The 19893-nt window shown below is 45.2% G+C and overlaps 2 protein-coding genes across 2 annotated transcripts; one reads left to right on the top strand and one right to left on the bottom strand.

Annotated features, from left to right (window-relative positions):
• Positions 1 to 352: 352 nt before the first annotated feature.
• Positions 353 to 6246, bottom strand: LOC136495183 (protein MAIN-LIKE 1-like). The gene is made up of 8 exons (XM_066491170.1): positions 6148 to 6246; positions 2805 to 2877; positions 2567 to 2733; positions 1793 to 2477; positions 1507 to 1715; positions 1114 to 1408; positions 828 to 911; positions 353 to 751 (listed from the first exon to the last, which is right to left on the bottom strand). The coding sequence occupies exons 2-4, from the start codon at positions 2874 to 2876 to the stop codon at positions 2417 to 2419; spliced, it is 300 nt and encodes a 99-aa protein (XP_066347267.1). The 5' UTR covers position 2877; positions 6148 to 6246; the 3' UTR covers positions 353 to 751; positions 828 to 911; positions 1114 to 1408; positions 1507 to 1715; positions 1793 to 2416.
• Positions 6247 to 6276: 30 nt separating this feature from the next.
• Positions 6277 to 6837, top strand: LOC136496127 (uncharacterized). Its single transcript, XM_066491835.1, has one exon. The coding sequence runs from the start codon at positions 6277 to 6279 to the stop codon at positions 6835 to 6837; it is 561 nt and encodes a 186-aa protein (XP_066347932.1).
• The last annotated feature ends 13056 nt before the right edge of the window (positions 6838 to 19893 follow it).

The raw sequence follows: 19893 nt of genomic DNA on the forward strand, positions 1-19893 counted from the left end.
ATTCGATGATGTCCGTGTATCTGAAAAGTCTATGTTTATTCTCTGAAAAGCATAGATTCTCTGAAATGCATAGATTCTTGTACACAGCATATGTACAAATATTCCTAGATTATAAACGTAATAAATTTATAGTTAATCTGTATACTACATTTGTGCCTTTGTACAAGTATAGTATGATTAAAGATTCACGCAAAAAATTTGCAAGATACGGTCTTGTATTAGAAGCATCCATAGTTACAAACAGAGACATCAATATATATTCTAAACATTTAATCATCCAACAAGCATAATGCAACCACAACGAATATCACAACTAACATAATATGTCATGCAAAGTACAAATAGTCCACAATGTCCATACGGTCCCGAATAATTAAAGATAAGTATATACAATAGTTCATAGTAACATCTACCACGTCCCTCACTGTCTCCTACTCTTGCCCCTACCCTTATGACCCAGAGCACTAGTGCCTGGAGTGTAAGGGTCACGGGGATGGCGTCGCCTAGTGCCTAGAGGCGGTGTAGGATGAGTCGATGGAGCGTCATGGAGCTGAGAGGGCCCAAGCTCATCGTGCCTCTTGTCCATGTCATCATCGTCGTCGGCCTCCTCGTCCTCCTCCTCGCCCCCTATAGCTGCTTGACTAGAGGAACCCAAGGCTCCTCTTCCTGCGGAAGGATCGTACACGTCATGCGTCGTGTTTGTCCTGCAGCCACAATGACCAGCCGCACGGCGTAGACGACATGACAGCCTCTGTTGTACAAAACAATGTTAAGTGAAAGAATATAACGTATTAATGATTTGTTTGAAAGAATATTTGTAATCTTACATCTAGGAAGCCAAGTATGTAGTCATCATTGACTCTAGGCCTAACGCGCTCGATCTCTTCAACTGAGCTTCTCAGTGTATTGCCCTATAACAATGTTTTCAATAATAAGACTTATGAACATATATCATTTAGTTTTGTTTTCTTTTGTACAAGAATGTAACTTATTACAAGGGTTATACAGCTCAAAGGTTGTAATAACTACAATAGATAACTCCTAACATCGGTCTAAGAACACCTAATGTATTGTTATGTAACTAAACGTAACAAAATAAGTCGATTGGCTTACCACTCTGTCCAAGATCGGTCCTGCCTCCACCTGCCTTCCTGCACGAGTGGACCGGTCGTACGTCGTGTCCTCATCATCGGAGGACTCGATGTCGGCGTAATCAGCTTCGGTCCACTGTAGTCTGAGCCTGCACCTTGTCGAATGCTGGTACCAAGCTTGGTACCGCCTGAACTCACGGTTCATGTGTGGCTCATTGTTGTCATCCAGGTTATTGTGCATCTCCTCCCATTCCTCAATGTAGGACTGGTGGTGCCTCTCCCAGTCAAAAATCTTCTTGTTCCTCTAACGATCCAACCTGCACATATGTCATCGTTACATTAATCCACGTACGTGGCACCATATTATAAGAAATGGACCATCATCATGACTCATTTGAAATATCAAAACACTTACTTGTGTAAGTCAATGCCAGTCGAGAATAGAGGCATAGGCCAAAGCTGTCTCACTCCAAATTGGCGTGCAACCCTATCTGGCAGGTGGTACTCGATAGCATAGAAGCAAATTAGAGGGCACCTCATCCTATAGAAGTAGTCGTCGGCCCCACATACGATGCTCAGCTGAAAAAGTAGTGCATCCTCTCCACCATACGGCTCCCACTCTACCTGCATCATGTTCAAATAAGATGTTAGATGGTATACTAATCCTTTTAATAGGTGCATGGAAAATAAAATTTACTTACACTAGACGTCATCAGCGAATCTAGCTCATTCGTGTACTGAATGTACGCCCGGTCTATCCTCATGTGCGAAACCCTAACCTGGTCCCAAAGATACGCCCACGTCGGCTGGCGACTTGGAGGCTGACCTTGGAACCACTCATGACAAGCCAGTACCTCTGGACGACCAACTGGAAAACGAGCCCACATCCACAGCTGTAATAGGTACACGCATCCACCAAGTGACGGGTTCGCCGTAGACCGATGACACCCCTCGCATAGCTTCCGGTATAGAAAACACAAGACTGCAGAGCCCCAGCTATACTGACCTGCCTGGTCCCGGTTACTGAGGCAGTGGATCCACATCCAGGACGCATTGTCACCCATCACGTTGGGAAAGAGAACACAAGCAAAAAGGTGTAGGATCCATGCTCGGCAGTAGTACCCAACCGTCTCCTCATCTACCTCCTTGGGGCACTATGCGAACTCTATACGTAGCCAGGAGATGGAAACTCCAAAAGTGTGAGCCCCTTGCTCGCCAAGCTCACGCCCAAGGAAGGCCTCCACTCATGCTCTCCATCCCTCTGACCTGCACTACCCGGTGACTGGGTTCCCATGAATCCTTAGGCCTAGCATCTTCTGACAGTCCTAAAGCGAGACTGTCATCTCCCCGAAAGGTAGGTGGAAGCTGTGAGTCTCCGGCCGCCACCTATATTTAAGACCAAGGAAGATTACTTGTCAAAAAGTCAATCTCATTAACAAATGGCCGTGAATGGAGGCAATGATTCACTTTAATACCTGTCTACCAATGCAGTTATCGCCGCTGAGTTGAACTTGGGCAACCCACGACGAACCTGAAAGGAGATGACATCCAGGCCAGCTCTTTGCAAGAAAGGAGTGTACCTATCATCGTACCGAATGTCCAAGAACCCACTATGGGTCCTAGAACGAAGGTGCGGAAGGTCCTGCATCGAATATAACATAGTCACATGTTACTTCACAAACACATGTACGAATAAAACTTATAGATTATTACCTGCCCCAGCGCAATGAGACATCCTCTGTGGGTCTCCTCGTACGTCGGGTCAAGCAGGTGGAATTGCTCCATCCTACAAAAAAAGTGAATGAATTAGAATTGCAATGTACACTGAAACATGAACTTATAAATGTATAGATAATTGACACAAATACAAGCATAAATTGAGACATGCATAATTAAATATATGATACGACAAAATATAAAATAATACTATAAACCAATAGTCCTACCTCACAATCTGCCAATGGCAACTCATGAGTTGTGGCCAAGTCTACCGCACTTGCTGCACTCGTACTACTTGGGATCAATAACAAATGGAGTTCCTCTCCCACACCTAGTTCTTTCGGGTATCTGATCCATAACCATCCTATGCCTCGTCCTCTATCTTGATCCACGCTTGTTCCAATGGTAAGCTGGATCTGCAATGTACTTTGGCCCATCATAAGGAGGCCACTCTCTAGGGTCCCGGAAAGGCACGAAGCGAGGGCTCCATGTGTTCACAAGCGTGTTGACACTGAACTCGTGAGGTATCCTCCTCTCGATATTATAGTTACGATGCCTAGCTGCTGCCACCAAATGCGAACATACAAAGTGGTATTGCCTTGGTTTACCACAAGTGCACTTGAAATTTTGGAGGACAACCACATGTATCCTCGACTCTCGGACCTCACCGTCGGACATTGTACCGCCCCTATGCTCGACCTGATAAGTCCCTGTGGCATGGTCAAAGCATGCAACCTCATATGTGCCAGCCCTTTCTCTTGCCTTCTCTAGGTGTGCCTTTGGTTTCGGAGCCCATATCTCTCCATCACTCCTCAACTGCAATGCATGGGCATGTCTATCATTGAACCAGGCAATAAGCTTATAGAAGGTGAATTGAACAATTGCATTCACGGGCATACCACGTATCCCCAATAGCAACTTATTGAATGACTCTGCCATGTTGCTGCACTAAAACTCGTACCTCCAGCCACCATCGTCATGAGCTCTCATCCATTTCTCCAAATCCCTCATCAAACCTGTGAGCCATTGTCTACCTTTTGCATTTGATGTAGTTCTGACCTGCTCCAACTTTTCCCTAAAGTACTTGTCCTCAAGCTATTGAGCAGCCTCCTGCAACAGATCAAAGTTTTTCTTGACACTATCCTTCCATAGTAGATTCTCGGCAAGGTGTCGAGTACACCAACGATGGTGCAAAGGTGCATACCCCTCTAACTGCTCTCGCACGACATTAAGTATGCCCTGATGCCTATCAGATATGACGCCAACCTCCCTGCCAGGGCCAACCACATGTATCTGGACTAGCCTCAAGAACCATCCCCAACTGTCATTGTTCTCCTTCTCAACCAAAGCAAATGCCAAAGGAACCAACTTATTGTTCGCGTCACAGGATATGGCTATAAAAAGTGTGCCCTGGTATTTGCCAATCAAGAACGTACCATCAATGGAGAAGACGGGACGACAGTGCCTAAAGGCCTCGACACACTGAGGAAAGCACCAGAAGGCACGGAAAAATATCTGCCTCCCATCCTTCCATGCATTAGGTTTTGGGATGTACTCATAATGCATGCCTGGATTCACCACTTTGATTGCATTGAAAAGAACTGGCAGCTGCTCATACCCATTCTCCCAGTCCCCATATATCATGTTCCACGCTCGCTGCTTAGCCCTCCATGCTTTACCATAAGTTATCATATATCCTCCATACAACGCCTCAATGGTCCTGATAATTATTCTCACCTTCATGTTGGGTTCTCCCTGCAAAATTCCCATCAACCGCTTGGCAATGAGGGTAGATGTCAACTGTCGATGCCTCAGTGTCAGCTCATGGTCAGCACAATTGTGTGGCCCAACTACTTTTGTGATCTTCCATTTTCCAGTCACCTATTGCTTCCTTGCACAAACCCTCCATGGGCAGCGTTCCTTGTCACACACAACTATGTAACGGCACTCCACATATGAATGCAATACCCTGTAAGGCCTCTTTTGTATCACTGCAAAAGCCTACAACCACCTCTTCAAAGCAGGGAGGTCATTAAACACCCTCCCCTCCTCAATTACTATGTTAGGACCGGCCTCAGGAGCTTCTAGGAGCTCATCATCATGTCCTTCTACAAACGCCAGATCAGAATGAGCAAGATCACTAAACTCATGAACTCTAGGATCACGGCGGTCGGGAAAGATACGTCTCATCATCTCAACATCACTCTCCGTCAGCTCTCCAACAGGACGATCATCATCAGAATCAACAGCCCTAGCCATCTCATATGGCTCCGAATCATTCATAATTTCAACATTATTGGAGCCACGAAATCCATCTGAAAAGTGCACTTACGCAGCAACATGGGGCACATCGATATTCTCAGGAATGTCTCCTACAACGTCATTATAGAAATGAGGAAAGAATGAAAGAAATAGATGTAAGGAACGGGATAAGCTCCCAAAAACCATGCGGTTAAGACACTTACTCGAATGATTCTGTGTCAAAGGGATCTCATAAGGAGGATCTGCCACGAAAACATGAGTATGACAACCATCTCCAAATAACGCATTGGGGGCAAATTGAGCATCAGGAACCGTAGGCGCAATCTGCATATGCAGGTAAGGTTCCGGAACGGGAGGGTCGATGTGTGCCGGATGATCCATTGCTGGGGTAAACCCATGAGGGATTGGATCAACTAACACCCGACGAACAACCACGTCCAAACATTGCAGCTGGCTCTTCATAGCCGATCTCACATAGTTGTCACACTGATCCGCACAACCAATTGAGATCATTCGCCTGAAGATGTTCGGAGGACAACCTAGGTGTAGTACACCATCAACTGCAATGTCATCATCTCCAAAGCAATGCAGCTCCTCCCGAGCCCTTGCAACCATATCACTAAATGAAGGCCTATCATTGAATAGCACAGACACGCTTTGCATGTCAAGAAACTTAACATATCCATAACGATCGCTTTCAACCGTGCCTCCATGATATATGGTCACTAGGTTGTCCATCTATTTAAAAAACGTAACGAAACACATGTCCTTTAGTCCAAATTAGACGATAGATAGTACCTAACAAGTACTTTCTAACTACAAACTAAGTAATCATGATAATAACTACGTATATATTTATAGTGTACTCACTAAATAGCAAGATCATATGTAGTTAACTACAAATATAACTACATATCTAAGTAGCTATCTAACTATATCTATTTATCAATGTATCTATGTTTCTATCTATCTACATATATATATATAACTAAATCAACTAACAAAGTCATCACAATATAACTAGTCAATAACATACACCAACTAAATAGGTATATTGCATATTCATATTTTTTACCTTTCCGGGTCGACGGACGATGGGCGTAGGTCAAGGCGAATATCCGGGACTGCGGTGGCACGGCCAACGACAGAGGTGGCGCGCGGCGGTCGCGGGGTGGCCGGCGCTCCGCGCTGCGAGACCGGCTCGATGGCCGTGGGAGGCGGGGCGAGGCGAGGGTGGCAGTGGACGTCGGCAAGGCGGGGTGAGGCCGGCAGTGGAGGGGGCAAGGCGGGGCGAGGCCGAGGCCGCCGGTGGAGACAAAGGCTAGGACGACGGTGGAGGGCGTGGCGGCTCGGTGCTGCAGCCAACCAACGACCAACAGCGCGAGGGCACGGCGGTGCGGTGTGGGCTCGGGCGAGGGAGCGGAGGCAGCGGCGCGGCGCGAGCTTGGCCGCCGGAGCAGCAGCGGCTCGGGCAGGCGGAGCTGCAGCGGCTCGGATGGGCCCGGCGCGGCGCGGGCGGGCGTGGGCGGGCGCGCGGCGCGGGCAGGCGCGCGCGGCGTGGCCTCAGGCGGGCGCGCGGCGCGGCGGGCGCGGGCAGGCGGGTGGCGCGGGGCGGGCGCGGGCGGGCGCGGGCGACGTCGGACGCGGGCGGCGGCCGGACGCGGGCGCCGGACGTGGGCGGGCGCGGGTGTGGGCGCGGCGGTGGCGGCGGGGGCTGGCTAGGGCAAGGAGATGGGGAAGAAGGCCGGCCGAGGGCCGAGGGTAGATATTTAGGCCGAGCTCGGCGCCAGAGTGAATGGCGCCGAGCTCGAAGCCAGAGTGGATGGCGCCAAGCCCCTTACAGGCTGTTTGCCTATGGCTAGGACCTCGGCGCCAGTCACCGTGGCGCCGAGCTCGGTGCCACTCACTCTGGCGCCGAGCCAAGGGCCCATTTCTGGAATTCTTTCCACCAGGGGTCTATTTGAGAGAAACTTTCGAAAAAAGGGCCTAATAGTAAAAAATTCGGTCGTATCTGCCTGTTGTGAAAGATATTTTTGTATGAGTTCAACATACTCTTCCTCCCAATAGAAGCTTGAACATCGTCCACTCCCATCCCACTCAAATTAAAACAAAAAATTAGAACTTTAATCACAACCATCATGAAAATAGGTATAAACTAACCATAATCATAAAATACGATAAAATAACTCACATTGCGATCCGAACACTTGTAGAAGATATGACTATTATTGGGACCCTCCTTCTTCACTCGGTACTCCATCACAATCTTCGTCTCATCACGACACTTGCCGCATGGAATGAGAGGGAGGCCCGGCCTAAGTCGCTTTGGAAACCCATGAGAGGCCGAGGACCCGGAAGCAGTTGCCATCTACTCTCTATACTCATTTTTTAATACACTATAAATTTCTCATGTTATAAACAAATAAAATTAAAAAACTATAAAATTATCTATATCTCTAAACAATGAAGTGTGCTATGCTTACTAGAAATAAAAAGTGAATACTAATTTTAAATACCTACTTTAACCTTTCTTCATCCAAATATGCAAACTATAAGTTATTTTGAACCCAAATTGTTTACAAATAAAAAAAACACCATAAAAAGAATATATATATAGTGAACAATATGAGATAAGACAATGATAAAAAATGAGAGTATGAGATTGGTAACCTTTACAACTGAAGAATCGACGGAGGAATCGAAGAAATCGACGGAGAAATCGAAGAATGGATGGAGGAACAATGGAGGGAGGAAGCAAGAACACTAGTGCAGTGAGCTTGAAAATGTGCTGAGCTCGGGCTCGAGGAGGAAGAAGGAGACGGCCGGAATATAAAGGGGGACCTTTAGTCCCGGTTGGTGGCTCTAATCGGGACTAAAGGCAACTTTCCAACCCCTGGCGCAGCCACGACATGAGAGTAGACCTTTACTCCCGGTTGGAGGCACCAACCGGGAGTAAAAGTCTACCTTTAGTCCCGGTTGATAGTTTCAACCGGGACTAAAGGTCCCTGCCACCTCTGTCTGGCACAGTAGCCATTGGGCAGGAACCTTTAGTCCCGGTTGGAGCCACCAACCGAAACTAAATGTCTCTCTAGTCCCGGGCGTAAAAAATATCGGAACTAGAGTCCATTTTAGCCGAGGATCAAAGGTAGGTTCTCTCCTAGTGCTTGTAAGCACACCCTACCCAGACCATGCTGTGGTTTATGTGCGGCACGCACACTTCACAAAAACACAAATAGTGGATTAAAAAATCGTGGAGCCATCCGCTTGACGTCGCCATCTATCGCCCCTATATGCTAGATAGATGGTGCTAGCGTATGACATGTACGCCTAGCCAAAAACACTTTTTTGTTATTTTCATATATGTTTAGAATTGAGATTACATACGAACCATGGATTAATTTGAGAGAGAAATCTATAGCTAAATCATATAATATTCTCTAACACTTTCCTATTTTACTATTATTTATTACTGGTACCCAAGCACGTCCGGCACGCACGTGTTTAAGATTATAATAATGCTTGACGTCTTATTATTCAAGTAAGATATGGTTTTTAAATTATTTTGTTAATGAGACATCATTATCGATATCACTTGATCACTCGGCGCTCAATGACTTAACTACTCAGTGACTCGGCCACTCAAGCAATTAGCCATTCTGGCACTCGACCGGTTAGTCACTCGGACACTTAGTAACTCAATCACTTGGGTAGTCCGGAGATGTGCAAATGACTAGACCGACGCACACGCACCCAACGACGAAGTTAGCATCACGGTCCGAGCATGTTACACGCATCACAGTCGCACGTCCGTGCCAGCCCTGTGTTCTTCACACACGTGTAATAAGGATTATTCCTTTGCTGCACTGCACTGGAGCTGGAGCATTCTCCAACACTGTCTGGCTGGAAAGCGCCGTATATTTCTTGAGCCACCGTATCAAATATGGTGGAAGCCGAAAGCAACTCATCGCATATGTTGGCACTGCATGAGCCACCTATTTGGTCATCGCCTCTATGCTAGCTCATCTTGAAAGTGGTCGATCACTTCATCTGATCCTCTTGACTGTTTCCCATATTTGATCTTGTAGAAAGTTCAAGGTGTCTATTGAAAGCCAAAATATGAGTCGGCACAATGCGCAATGCACAATGCTGACTTTCAACCTTTGATGGACAAATCAGCTGGAAGTTTAGTAGGTTGGCGAGGCAAGAGCATGGGGCCGGCTAGTCGTACAACACTGGTTAAATCTACGGCACGCCTAGCGCCCGGACATCCAGACCGACAGGGTACGTCTGAACGCCCGCTTACGCTGCTGCTCTACCCTGCCCGCGTGCCCATCCGCAACCCCTCCGCTCCAACACACATGCACGTGGGCCCAGCTTCCATCGGACGCCCCCACCCCCGCCTCCATCCCGATCCGTTCGCCTCGCCCCAGCAGGCGCACCCTCGGTGGGCCGCCACCGCACGCCACGTCCACCAGCTCGCCACGCCCCATTTCCTGGCGCTCCCTGACTCTCCGAACAGCATGAAACACATGCAACATGAAACACTTGAGTGCAACATACGTCTCAAAAACAAATGAAACATCTGCAATATACAGTTGCAACATATGTATGAAACATATGCAATATCCAGATAGAACACTTGTAACTTGCAACGAGAAAACACTTGCTGCAACAGAAGACTGAAACAAATAAAACATTTTAGAACATACTGTTGCAACATATGTGTGGAACATATGCAACATTCAGATCAAACGCTTGAAACAATACTTCTGGGAACAGATGAAATATTTCGAACAAAATGCTTGCAATATGCCTCTGAAAACACTTATAACATATGCAACACCCCCGATCTACTTTTGCAACATCCATATAATTCAACTATAACATACCTCTGAAACATACACTTGCAACATAGGAGGGAGAGAGAGAGAGGCTGGCACGGGGAGCGCCATGGTCGCCGGATCTGCGGGCATTGGGGGGCTCCCAGTGGGGGTGGACGCCGGTGTGAGGGGGAGGGGCGGCGCAGCCGGGGTGGGGGAGGAGGACGCCGGGTGGGGGACGGAGCCGCCAGTGTGGGGGAAGGAGCCGTCGGGGTAGGGGAGGAGGATGCCGCAATGGGGCAGGAGGACGCTAGGGTGGGTGAGGGTGTCGCCACCGGCCAGGGAGGGAGCCGGCGATATGCGCGACGGGAGGGGCAAGAGGCGCTCAAGCCACGGGGCGCATGCGAGAGGATGGGGAGCAACGACGTGGGATCGGGTGCGCGGTGCGGCGGAGCCTTGCGTCGCGAGTAGGCGCGCGTCCGAGAGGGAGCGAGGCGGTGTGGGAATGAGCGGACGGTGCAACGAGCGGATAAGGCCGTGGAGAGAAGAATGGAGGAGGACGTGCGGGCGCCGCAGCCAATCGTTATCTGCCGCCTCCGGAAACGCCAGACGTTCGAGTCATAGCATTATCGTTAAATCTATCCTCACACTCGATTGTTCTATTTCTTATTAACCACGTTGAAAGTGCCAAAAAATGTTGGAGTCCCTGGACAAGCAGGGAAACAATTTTGTGTGGACTAGATCTGAACAAATAACGGGTGAAAAATGCAAGGTCAATTGGACTCGAGCCTGCACTCCAATTGAAGAAGATGGCTAGGTATCCTTCATTTGGACGAATTTGCATGGGCGTTGTGCCTGCGATGATTATGGCATGAATGGAAGTGGCCTGACAAAGCTTGGGTAGCCATGCAAAATCCCTTTGTGGCAAGACGGATATGTTGGGATGTAGTCTTGTTGTGCATGGGCTGAAGGCTGAGCAATGGACTATTTTTAGATGGACTGGCCTGCTAACGGTTGGCCTCTCTTGCTTACCGGAGCTGTTGGCCTGTGGGTGCGGATCGGGTACAAAAATTAGGCCTTATAACTTTGCCTCTCAACCATAATTCTCAACGTGGCTCCACCGCTGACAAAACCATCATTTGGAAGGTCTGGCAGCCGCCTAAATGCAAATTCTTTGCGTGGTTGACCGTCCAAAATAGATGTTGGACAGCAGAGGACGGCCGAACAACAAGCATCGTCCGCTATGTCGGTGCAGCCACGAGACAGTCACCGCCTAATGGCCGAATGCCGATTAAAAAAAACTGAGCGACAATTGCTTCTTGGATTCTTACCACAGCTCCAACCAACTAACTGGTGTCCAACCAGGACAATGCATGAGTGGTGATCGAGTATAGCATACACGGAGGATGTTCCAATTTCCAAAGAAGGGATTGAGTTCACTCATCTTGCTTATGACATGGGAACCTATGGAAGGAGCGAATTGAAGTTGTGTTTGATGAAAATATTATAGTTATTATCAATTTACACTAGACTTACACTATACATATATTAAATCATCAATTAGCTAGATAGTAACTGACCCATATATCCAAACGGGGCCTTACACAATACTTATATTAAATTCGCAGTGACTATTTTGATGTAATTTATAGAGAGAATTGTTGTAACTAGATACCTATATGAATATACTTTGTTTTGTTTCAAGCATATGTTTTATTAATTCTGTTGTATGTTTGTACGTATGTCTAATTTTGAAGCCAAATGGAGATCTTTTCATCTGTAATCTATAGAAAATATCTGCTTAGTTTGATAATATGTATCTTCTTTAATTTAATTTTTGTAATGATTTTGTCTATATTTCTAATTTTGAGTCACTTAGAGATCTTTCACTTTGCAATTCATAGAAAATATCTGGTTAATTTGATTATCTATATTTTGAATTCATTTCTTATTTATTTGATTTTGATCCGGTGCTCCTAACAATCGAGTGTTTCATGGATTAGAAATACTCGATTTTGTTTCTGTTCTCAACCAGGAGTCTTAGGGGCATCTAAGACCCGAGTGTTAGGTATTTCTAAAACACCCAAGTGCTGAGTAGACATGTTTTTCTACAGTACTGTCACATATATAAAAAGTGTCGTTTTTGCTTCCCGAGAAGTCAAACATGTTTAACGTTAAACAAATATTTATAAAAAATATTATTTTTATGGCACATAGTTAATCTCATTAGATATACCGTTAAATGTATTTTTATAATAAATTTATTTATAGATAAAACTTAGTTAAAGTTAAGAAAGCTTGACCGGCACGAGACTCGTAACTTTTTTTTTGACAGACGGAATATGCTCCAGCCTTGTCCTAGCGGTCTTTTCAAGTGTGGAAAACAGACCCACATATACGACCATCGTGAATTGTCTTTGGATCTCGTACGACACGGTAGCACGCTTTTGGTTCTGCCGAAGCAGCAGGCACTGATCGGCCCTCCCAGAAAGACCAGATAGATCACAGGATAGTAATGAGTCAAGTCCCTCCCAGGCTAGCTGCAGAGACCTACACTGAACAACGCACACCGTGCCTCTGCTGCGACGACAACTACACCGGGAAAGACGTACCACCTTCGCTTTGAGCAGTCTCGTCTTTGGGGAGGGCTGGCAGGCCTGTCAGCGGTCTTGTCGGCCCTTGGAAGGCCGACAGGCCCCCTGTCGGCATCTCGAGGGCCGACATGTGGTATCGGCTTTGGGACCGCCGATAGGCCTGTCCGCCCTGGGCAGGGAAGGGGCCACCACTTCTGTGCTACTGTATGCTACACCACCGCCCGCCACAGTGAGCAGGGAGCACATTGAGTGAGCCGCGTTCAGGCTGAGCAGATGGGGCCGCATGACCATGGCCCACGCTCAGAATTCATGGGAGCAGGGTTGGTGAACCGCCCGGCCGAGGTTAGGGACTGTTTGGATTCGATGATTAAAATTTAGGAGGTGTCACGTGAGTGTGTCGCATGGGGTGTTCGGATACTAATAAAAAAACCAAATTACAGAATCCGTCAGTACTTCACGAGACGAATTTATTAAGCCTAACTAATCCGTCACAAGCGCATGTTTACTGTAGCAACACATTGTCAAATCATGGACTAGTTAGACTTAAAAGATTCGTCTCGCAAATTAGTCGCAAACTGTGCAATTAGTTTCGTAATTAGTCTTTATTTAATATAAGGAGGAACCAAACACCCCCACCAAACCCCTCCTCGTCAGGTCCGCTCGGTGCGACACCTCATGAAGAAGTTGGGAATGGCGCCAAGTGCAGCGAAGAAAGCTTATGACGCTGCCATCTATTCCTCGTCGCTCAAGCATAATCACATTAAAGGCCTTCAATGAGCTGGACGCACGTGCTTTTCGTCATTTGAAAGAGAATCAGAGGTGTGTGGGCTGTGCCTTGAGGACCCCACCAGATCACAGAGTCGTTTTTTTTTTCCGTTTTGAACAGTGGGCTTGGCCAGTTAATTTCGGACGGAGATCAAATACAATTGCTACAAACACACATTACTGGTTATAGTTCAAAGGAAACACACATTACTGGTTGAATGGTCAATGACTTCTCTCAGACAAGTGGACCCTACTGCCACATCAATGAAACCACTAATCAAATCTAGTGTGAATGGTTTTAATAGTTAGTGATGGTTGGTGATTTCCATTTTCCGAGTTCCATGGCCGTAATTAAATTTGCACGATAGTTATTTGGTCAAAAATGAACTTCTTACAAATTTAAAAGTGATAATCCTCTTAAGATGACAAATGGAGACGCTAAAGGTTAGTGAAAGGACTATAAGGCATTTAAGGAAGGGATCGGTTCCATATCACCCGGCCATCCATGTGGTGCATCGTGGAACGCAGAATGCAGTTGCAGGCTAGACAAAGCGGGGCCACAAATTAAAGCGACGTTCGAAGACGGACTGCTGGAGTGCTGGTATAGGGCCAACCAAAGAGAAAGGGGCCGTGACTCCCACCAGAGTGCAGTCTTTTTTTTCCCTTCTCAATAGCGGGCTTGGCCAATTAATTTCTAACGGCGATAAAATACAATTGCTACTACCAGTGCAACTTAAAATTTCATGCTGCTTTGGTCGTCTGATTTTGTAGCCAACAGTCTAGATGTGATGCTATAGTGATATGTAATGTTCAGGTGGACAGTGATGTTGCGTGATTTGGAAAAAAAAACTTTCCGACCATAGATGATTGTTTGTAGTTCTTTTTTTTATATAAAAAGGATATTATTCCCTGAGTTGAGTGTAAATGGAAACAACGATAATTTAGAATGGAGGGAGTATTATACCAATTGAAGAAGATGGCTAGGTATCCTTCATTTGGACGAATTTGCATGGGCGTTGTGCCTGCGATGATTATGGCATGAATGGAAGTGGCCTAACAAAGCTTGGGTAGCCATGCAAAATCCCTTTGTGGCAAGACGGATATGTTGGGATGTAGTCTTGTTGTGCATGGGCTAAAGGCTGAGCTTGGCCTGTGGGTGCAGATCGGGTACAAAAATTAGGCCTTATAACTCTGCCTCTCAACCAAAATTCTCAACGTGGCTGCGCCGCTGACAAAACCATCATTTGGAAGGTCTGGCAGCCGCCTAAATGCAAATTCTTTGCGTGGTTGACCGTCCAAAATAGATGTTGGACAGCAGAGGATGGCCGAACAACAAGCATTGTCCGCTATGTCGGTGCAGCCACGAGACAGTCACCGCCTAATGGCCGAATGCCGATTAAAAAAAACTCTGAGCGACAATTGCTTCTTGGATTCTTACCACAGCTCCAACCAACTAACTGGAGTCCAACCAGGACAATGCATGAGTGGTGATCGAGTATAGCATACACAGAGGATGTTCCAATTTCCAAAGAAGGGATTGAGTTCACTCATCTTGCTTATGACATGGGAACCTATGGAAGGAGCGAATTGAAGTTGTGTTTGTTGAAAATATTATAGTTATTATCAATTTATACTAGACTTACACTATACATATATTAAATCATCAATTAGCTTGATAGTAACTGACCCATATATCCAAACGGGGCCTTACACAATACTTATATTAAATTCGCAATTATTATTTTGGTGTAACTTATAGAGAGAATTGTTGTAACTAGATACCTATATGAATATACTTTGTTTTGTTTCAAGCATATGTTTTATTAATTCTGCTGTATGTTTGTACGTATGTCTAATTATGAAGCCAAATGGAGATCTTTTCATCTATAATCTATAGAAAATATCTGCTTAGTTTGATAATATGTATCTTCTTTAATTTAATTTTTGTAATGATTTTGTCTATATTTCTAATTTTGAGTCACTTAGAGATCTTTCACTTTGCAATTCATAGAAAATATCTGGTTAATTTGATTATCTATATTTTGAATTCATTTCTTATTTATTTGATTTTGATCCGGTGCTCCTAACAATCGAGTGTTTCATGGATTAGAAATACTCGATTTTGTTTTTGTTCTCAACCAGGCGTCTTAGGGGCATCTAAGACCCGAGTGTTAGGTATTTCTAAAACACCCAAGTGCTGAGTAGACATGTTTTTCTACAGTACTCCCTCTGTCGCATATATAAAAAGTGTCGTTTTTGCTTCCCGAGAAGTCAAACATGTTTAACGTTAAACAAATATTTATAAAAAATATGATTTTTATGGCACATAATTAATCTCATTAGATATACCGTTAAATATATTTTTATAATAAATTTATTTGTGGATAAAGCTTAGTCAAAGTTAAGAAAGCTCGACCGGCTCCAGCCTTGTCCTAGCGGTCTTTTCAAGTGTGGAAAACAGACCCACATATACGACCATCGTGAATTGTCTTTGGATCTCGTACGACACGGTAGCATGCTTTTGGTTCTGCCGAAGCAGCAGGCACTGATCGGCCCTCCCAGAAAGACCAGATAGATCACAGGATAGTAATGAGTCAAGTCCCTCCCAGGCTAGCTGCAGAGACCTACACTGAACAACGCACACCGTGCCTCTGCTGCGACGACAACTACACCGGGAAAGACGGTACCTTCGCTTTGAGCAGTCTCGTCTTTGGGGAGGGCTGGTAAAGGCCGACAGGCCTCCTGTCGGCATCTGGAGGGCCCACATGTGGTATCGGCTTTGGGATCGCCGATAGGCCTGTACGCCCTGGGCAGGGAAGGGGCCACCACTTCTGTGCTACTGTATGCTACACCACCGCCCGCCCCAGTGAGCAGGGAGCACATTGAGTGAGCCGCGTTCAGGCTGAGCAGATGGGGCTGCATGACCATGGCCCACGCTCAGAATTCATGGGAGCAGGGTTGGTGAACCGTCCGGCCGAGGTTAGGGGCTGTTTGGATCCGATGATTAAAATTTAGGAGGTGTCACGTGAGTGCGTCGCATGGGGTGTTCGGATACTAATAAAAAAAACAAATTACAGAATCCGTCAGTACTTCACGAGACGAATTTATTAAGCCTAACTAATCCGTCACAAGCGCATGTTTACTGTAGCAACACATTGTCAAATCATGGACTAGTTAGACTTAAAAGATTCGTCTCGCAAATTAGTCGCAAACTGTGCAATTAGTTTCGTAATTAGTCTTTATTTAATATAAGGAGGAACCAAACACCCCCACCAAACCCCTCCTCGTCAGGTCCGCTCGGTGCGACACCTCATGAAGAAGTTGGGAATGGCGCCAAGTGCAGCGAAGAAAGCTTATGACGCTGCCATCTATTCCTCGTCGCTCAAGCATAATCACATTAAAGGCCTTCAATGAGCTGGACGCACGTGCTTTTCGTCATTTGAAAGAGAATCAGAGGTGTGTGGGCTGTGCCTTGAGGACCCCACCAGATCACAGAGTCGTTTTTTTTTCCGTTTTGAACAGTGGGCTTGGCCAGTTAATTTCGGACGGAGATCAAATACAATTGCTACAAACACACATTACTGGTTATAGTTCAAAGGAAACACACATTACTGGTTGAATGGTCAATGACTTCTCTCAGACAAGTGGACCCTACTGCCACATCAATGAAACCACTAATCAAATCTAGTGTGAATGGTTTTAATAGTTAGTGATGGTCGGTGATTTCCATTTTCCGAGTTCCATGGCCGTAATTAAATTTGCACGATAGTTATTTGGTCAAAAATGAACTTCTTACAAATTTAAAAGTGATAATCCTCTTAAGATGACAAATGGAGACGCTAAAGGTTAGTGAAAGGACTATAAGGCATTTAAGGAAGGGATCGGTTCCATATCACCCGGCCATCCATGTGGTGCATCGTGGAACGCAGAATGCAGTTGCAGGCTAGACAAAGCGGGGCCACAAATTAAAGCGACGTTCGAAGACGGACTGCTGGAGTGCTGGTATAGGGCCAACCAAAGAGAAAGGGGCCGTGACTCCCACCAGAGTGCAGTCTTTTTTTTCCCTTCTCAATAGCGGGCTTGGCCAATTAATTTCTAACGGCGATAAAATACAATTGCTACTACCAGTGCAACTTAAAATTTCATGCTGCTTTGGTCGTCTGATTTTGTAGCCAACAGTCTAGATGTGATGCTATAGTGATATGTAATGTTCAGGTGGACAGTGATGTTGCGTGATTTGGAAAAAAAAAACTTTCCGACCATAGATGATTGTTTGTAGTTCTTTTTTTTATATAAAAAGGATATTATTCCCTGAGTTGAGTGTAAATGGAAACAACGATAATTTAGAATGGAGGGAGTATTATACCAATTGAAGAAGATGGCTAGGTATCCTTCATTTGGACGAATTTGCATGGGCGTTGTGCCTGCGATGATTATGGCATGAATGGAAGTGGCCTAACAAAGCTTGGGTAGCCATGCAAAATCCCTTTGTGGCAAGACGGATATGTTGGGATGTAGTCTTGTTGTGCATGGGCTAAAGGCTGAGCTTGGCCTGTGGGTGCAGATCGGGTACAAAAATTAGGCCTTATAACTCTGCCTCTCAACCAAAATTCTCAACGTGGCTGCGCCGCTGACAAAACCATCATTTGGAAGGTCTGGCAGCCGCCTAAATGCAAATTCTTTGCGTGGTTGACCGTCCAAAATAGATGTTGGACAGCAGAGGATGGCCGAACAACAAGCATTGTCCGCTATGTCGGTGCAGCCACGAGACAGTCACCGCCTAATGGCCGAATGCCGATTAAAAAAAACTCTGAGCGACAATTGCTTCTTGGATTCTTACCACAGCTCCAACCAACTAACTGGAGTCCAACCAGGACAATGCATGAGTGGTGATCGAGTATAGCATACACAGAGGATGTTCCAATTTCCAAAGAAGGGATTGAGTTCACTCATCTTGCTTATGACATGGGAACCTATGGAAGGAGCGAATTGAAGTTGTGTTTGTTGAAAATATTATAGTTATTATCAATTTATACTAGACTTACACTATACATATATTAAATCATCAATTAGCTTGATAGTAACTGACCAAACGGGGCCTTACACAATACTTATATTAAATTCGCAATTATTATTTTGGTGTAACTTATAGAGAGAATTGTTGTAACTAGATACCTATATGAATATACTTTGTTTTGTTTCAAGCATATGTTTTATTAATTCTGTTATATGTTCGGATGTATGTCTAATTTTGAACCCAAATGGAGATCTTTTCATCTGTAATTTATAGAAAATATCTGCTTAGTTTGATAATATGTATCTTCTTTAATTTAATTTTTGTAATGATTTTGTCTATATTTCTAATTTTGAGTCACGTAGAGATCTTTCACTTTGCAATTCATAGAAAATATCTGGTTAATTTGATTATCTATATTTTGAATTCATTTTTTATCTATTTGATTTTGAGCCGGTGCTCCTAACAATCGAGTGTTTCATGGATTAGAAATACTCGATTTTGTTTCTGTTCTCAACCAGGCGTCTTAGGGGCATCTAAGACCCGAGTGTTAAGTATTTCTAAAACACCCAAGTGCTGAGTAGACATGTTTTTCTATAGCACTCCCTCTGTCGCATATATAAAAAGTGTCATTTTTACTTCCCGGGAAGTCAAACATGTTTAACTTTATACAAATATTTATAAAAATATTATTTTTATGGCACTTAATTAATCTCATTAGATATACCGTTAAATGTATTTTTATAATAAATTTATTTGTGGATACAAACTTAGTCAAAGTTAAGAAAGCTTGACCGGCATGAGACTCGTAACTTTTTTTTTGACAGACGGAATATGCTCCGGCCTTGTCCTCGTGGAGCCATCCGCTTGACGTCGCCATCTATCGCCCCTATATGCTAGATAGATGGTGCTAGCGTATGACATGTACGCCTAGCCAAAAAAACTTTTTGTTATTTTCATCTATGTTTAGAATTGAGATTACATACGAACCATGGATTAATTTGAGAGAGACATCTATAGCTAAATCATATAATATTCTCTAACACTTTTCTATTTTATTATTTATTACTGGTACCCAAGCACGTCCGGTACGCACGTGTTTAAGATTATAATAATGCTTGACGTCTTATCATTCAAGTAAGATATGGTTTTTAAATTATTTTGTTAATGAGACATCATTATCGATTTCACTTGATCACTCGGCGCTCAATGACTTAACCACTCAGTGACTCGACCACTCAAGCAATTAGCCATTCTGGCACTCGACCGGTTAGTCACTCGGACACTTAGTGACTCAATCACTTGGCCACTGTAGTCCGGAGATGTGCAAATGACTAGGCCGACGCACACGCACTCAACGACAAAGTTAGCATCACGGTCCGAGCTTGTTACACGCATCACAGTGGCACGTCCGTGCCAGCCCTGTGTTCTTCACACACGTGTAGCCTCGCGACCTGTCAAGGGTTTTGTCGGCGCTTGGAAGGCCGACAGCCCTCTGTCGGCATCTGGAGGGCCAACATATGCTATCGGCTTCGGGATTGCCAATAGGCCTGTCCGCCCTGAGCAGGGAAAGGGCCACCACTTCGGTGCTACTGTATGCTACACCACCGCCCGCCACAGTGAGCAGG

This window comes from Miscanthus floridulus, chromosome 12 (genome assembly GCF_019320115.1).
Source record: "Miscanthus floridulus cultivar M001 chromosome 12, ASM1932011v1, whole genome shotgun sequence".
Taxonomy (NCBI): Eukaryota; Viridiplantae; Streptophyta; class Magnoliopsida; order Poales; family Poaceae; genus Miscanthus; species Miscanthus floridulus.

Bases quoted from the DNA above. Each gene is read 5' to 3' on its own strand.
- LOC136495183 (XM_066491170.1), bottom strand. From the start codon at position 2,876: ATGGAGCAATTCCACCTGCTTGACCCGACGTACGAGGAGACCCACAGA. The intron at 2,734-2,804 runs GTAATAATCTAT...TATTCGATGCAG, and splicing joins GTCTCATTGCGCTGGGGCAG to GACCTTCCGCACCTTCGTTC. The intron at 2,478-2,566 runs GTATTAAAGTGA...TCTTAAATATAG, and splicing joins ATAACTGCATTGGTAGACAG to GTGGCGGCCGGAGACTCACA.
- LOC136496127 (XM_066491835.1), top strand. From the start codon at position 6,277: ATGGCCGTGGGAGGCGGGGCGAGGCGAGGGTGGCAGTGGACGTCGGCA.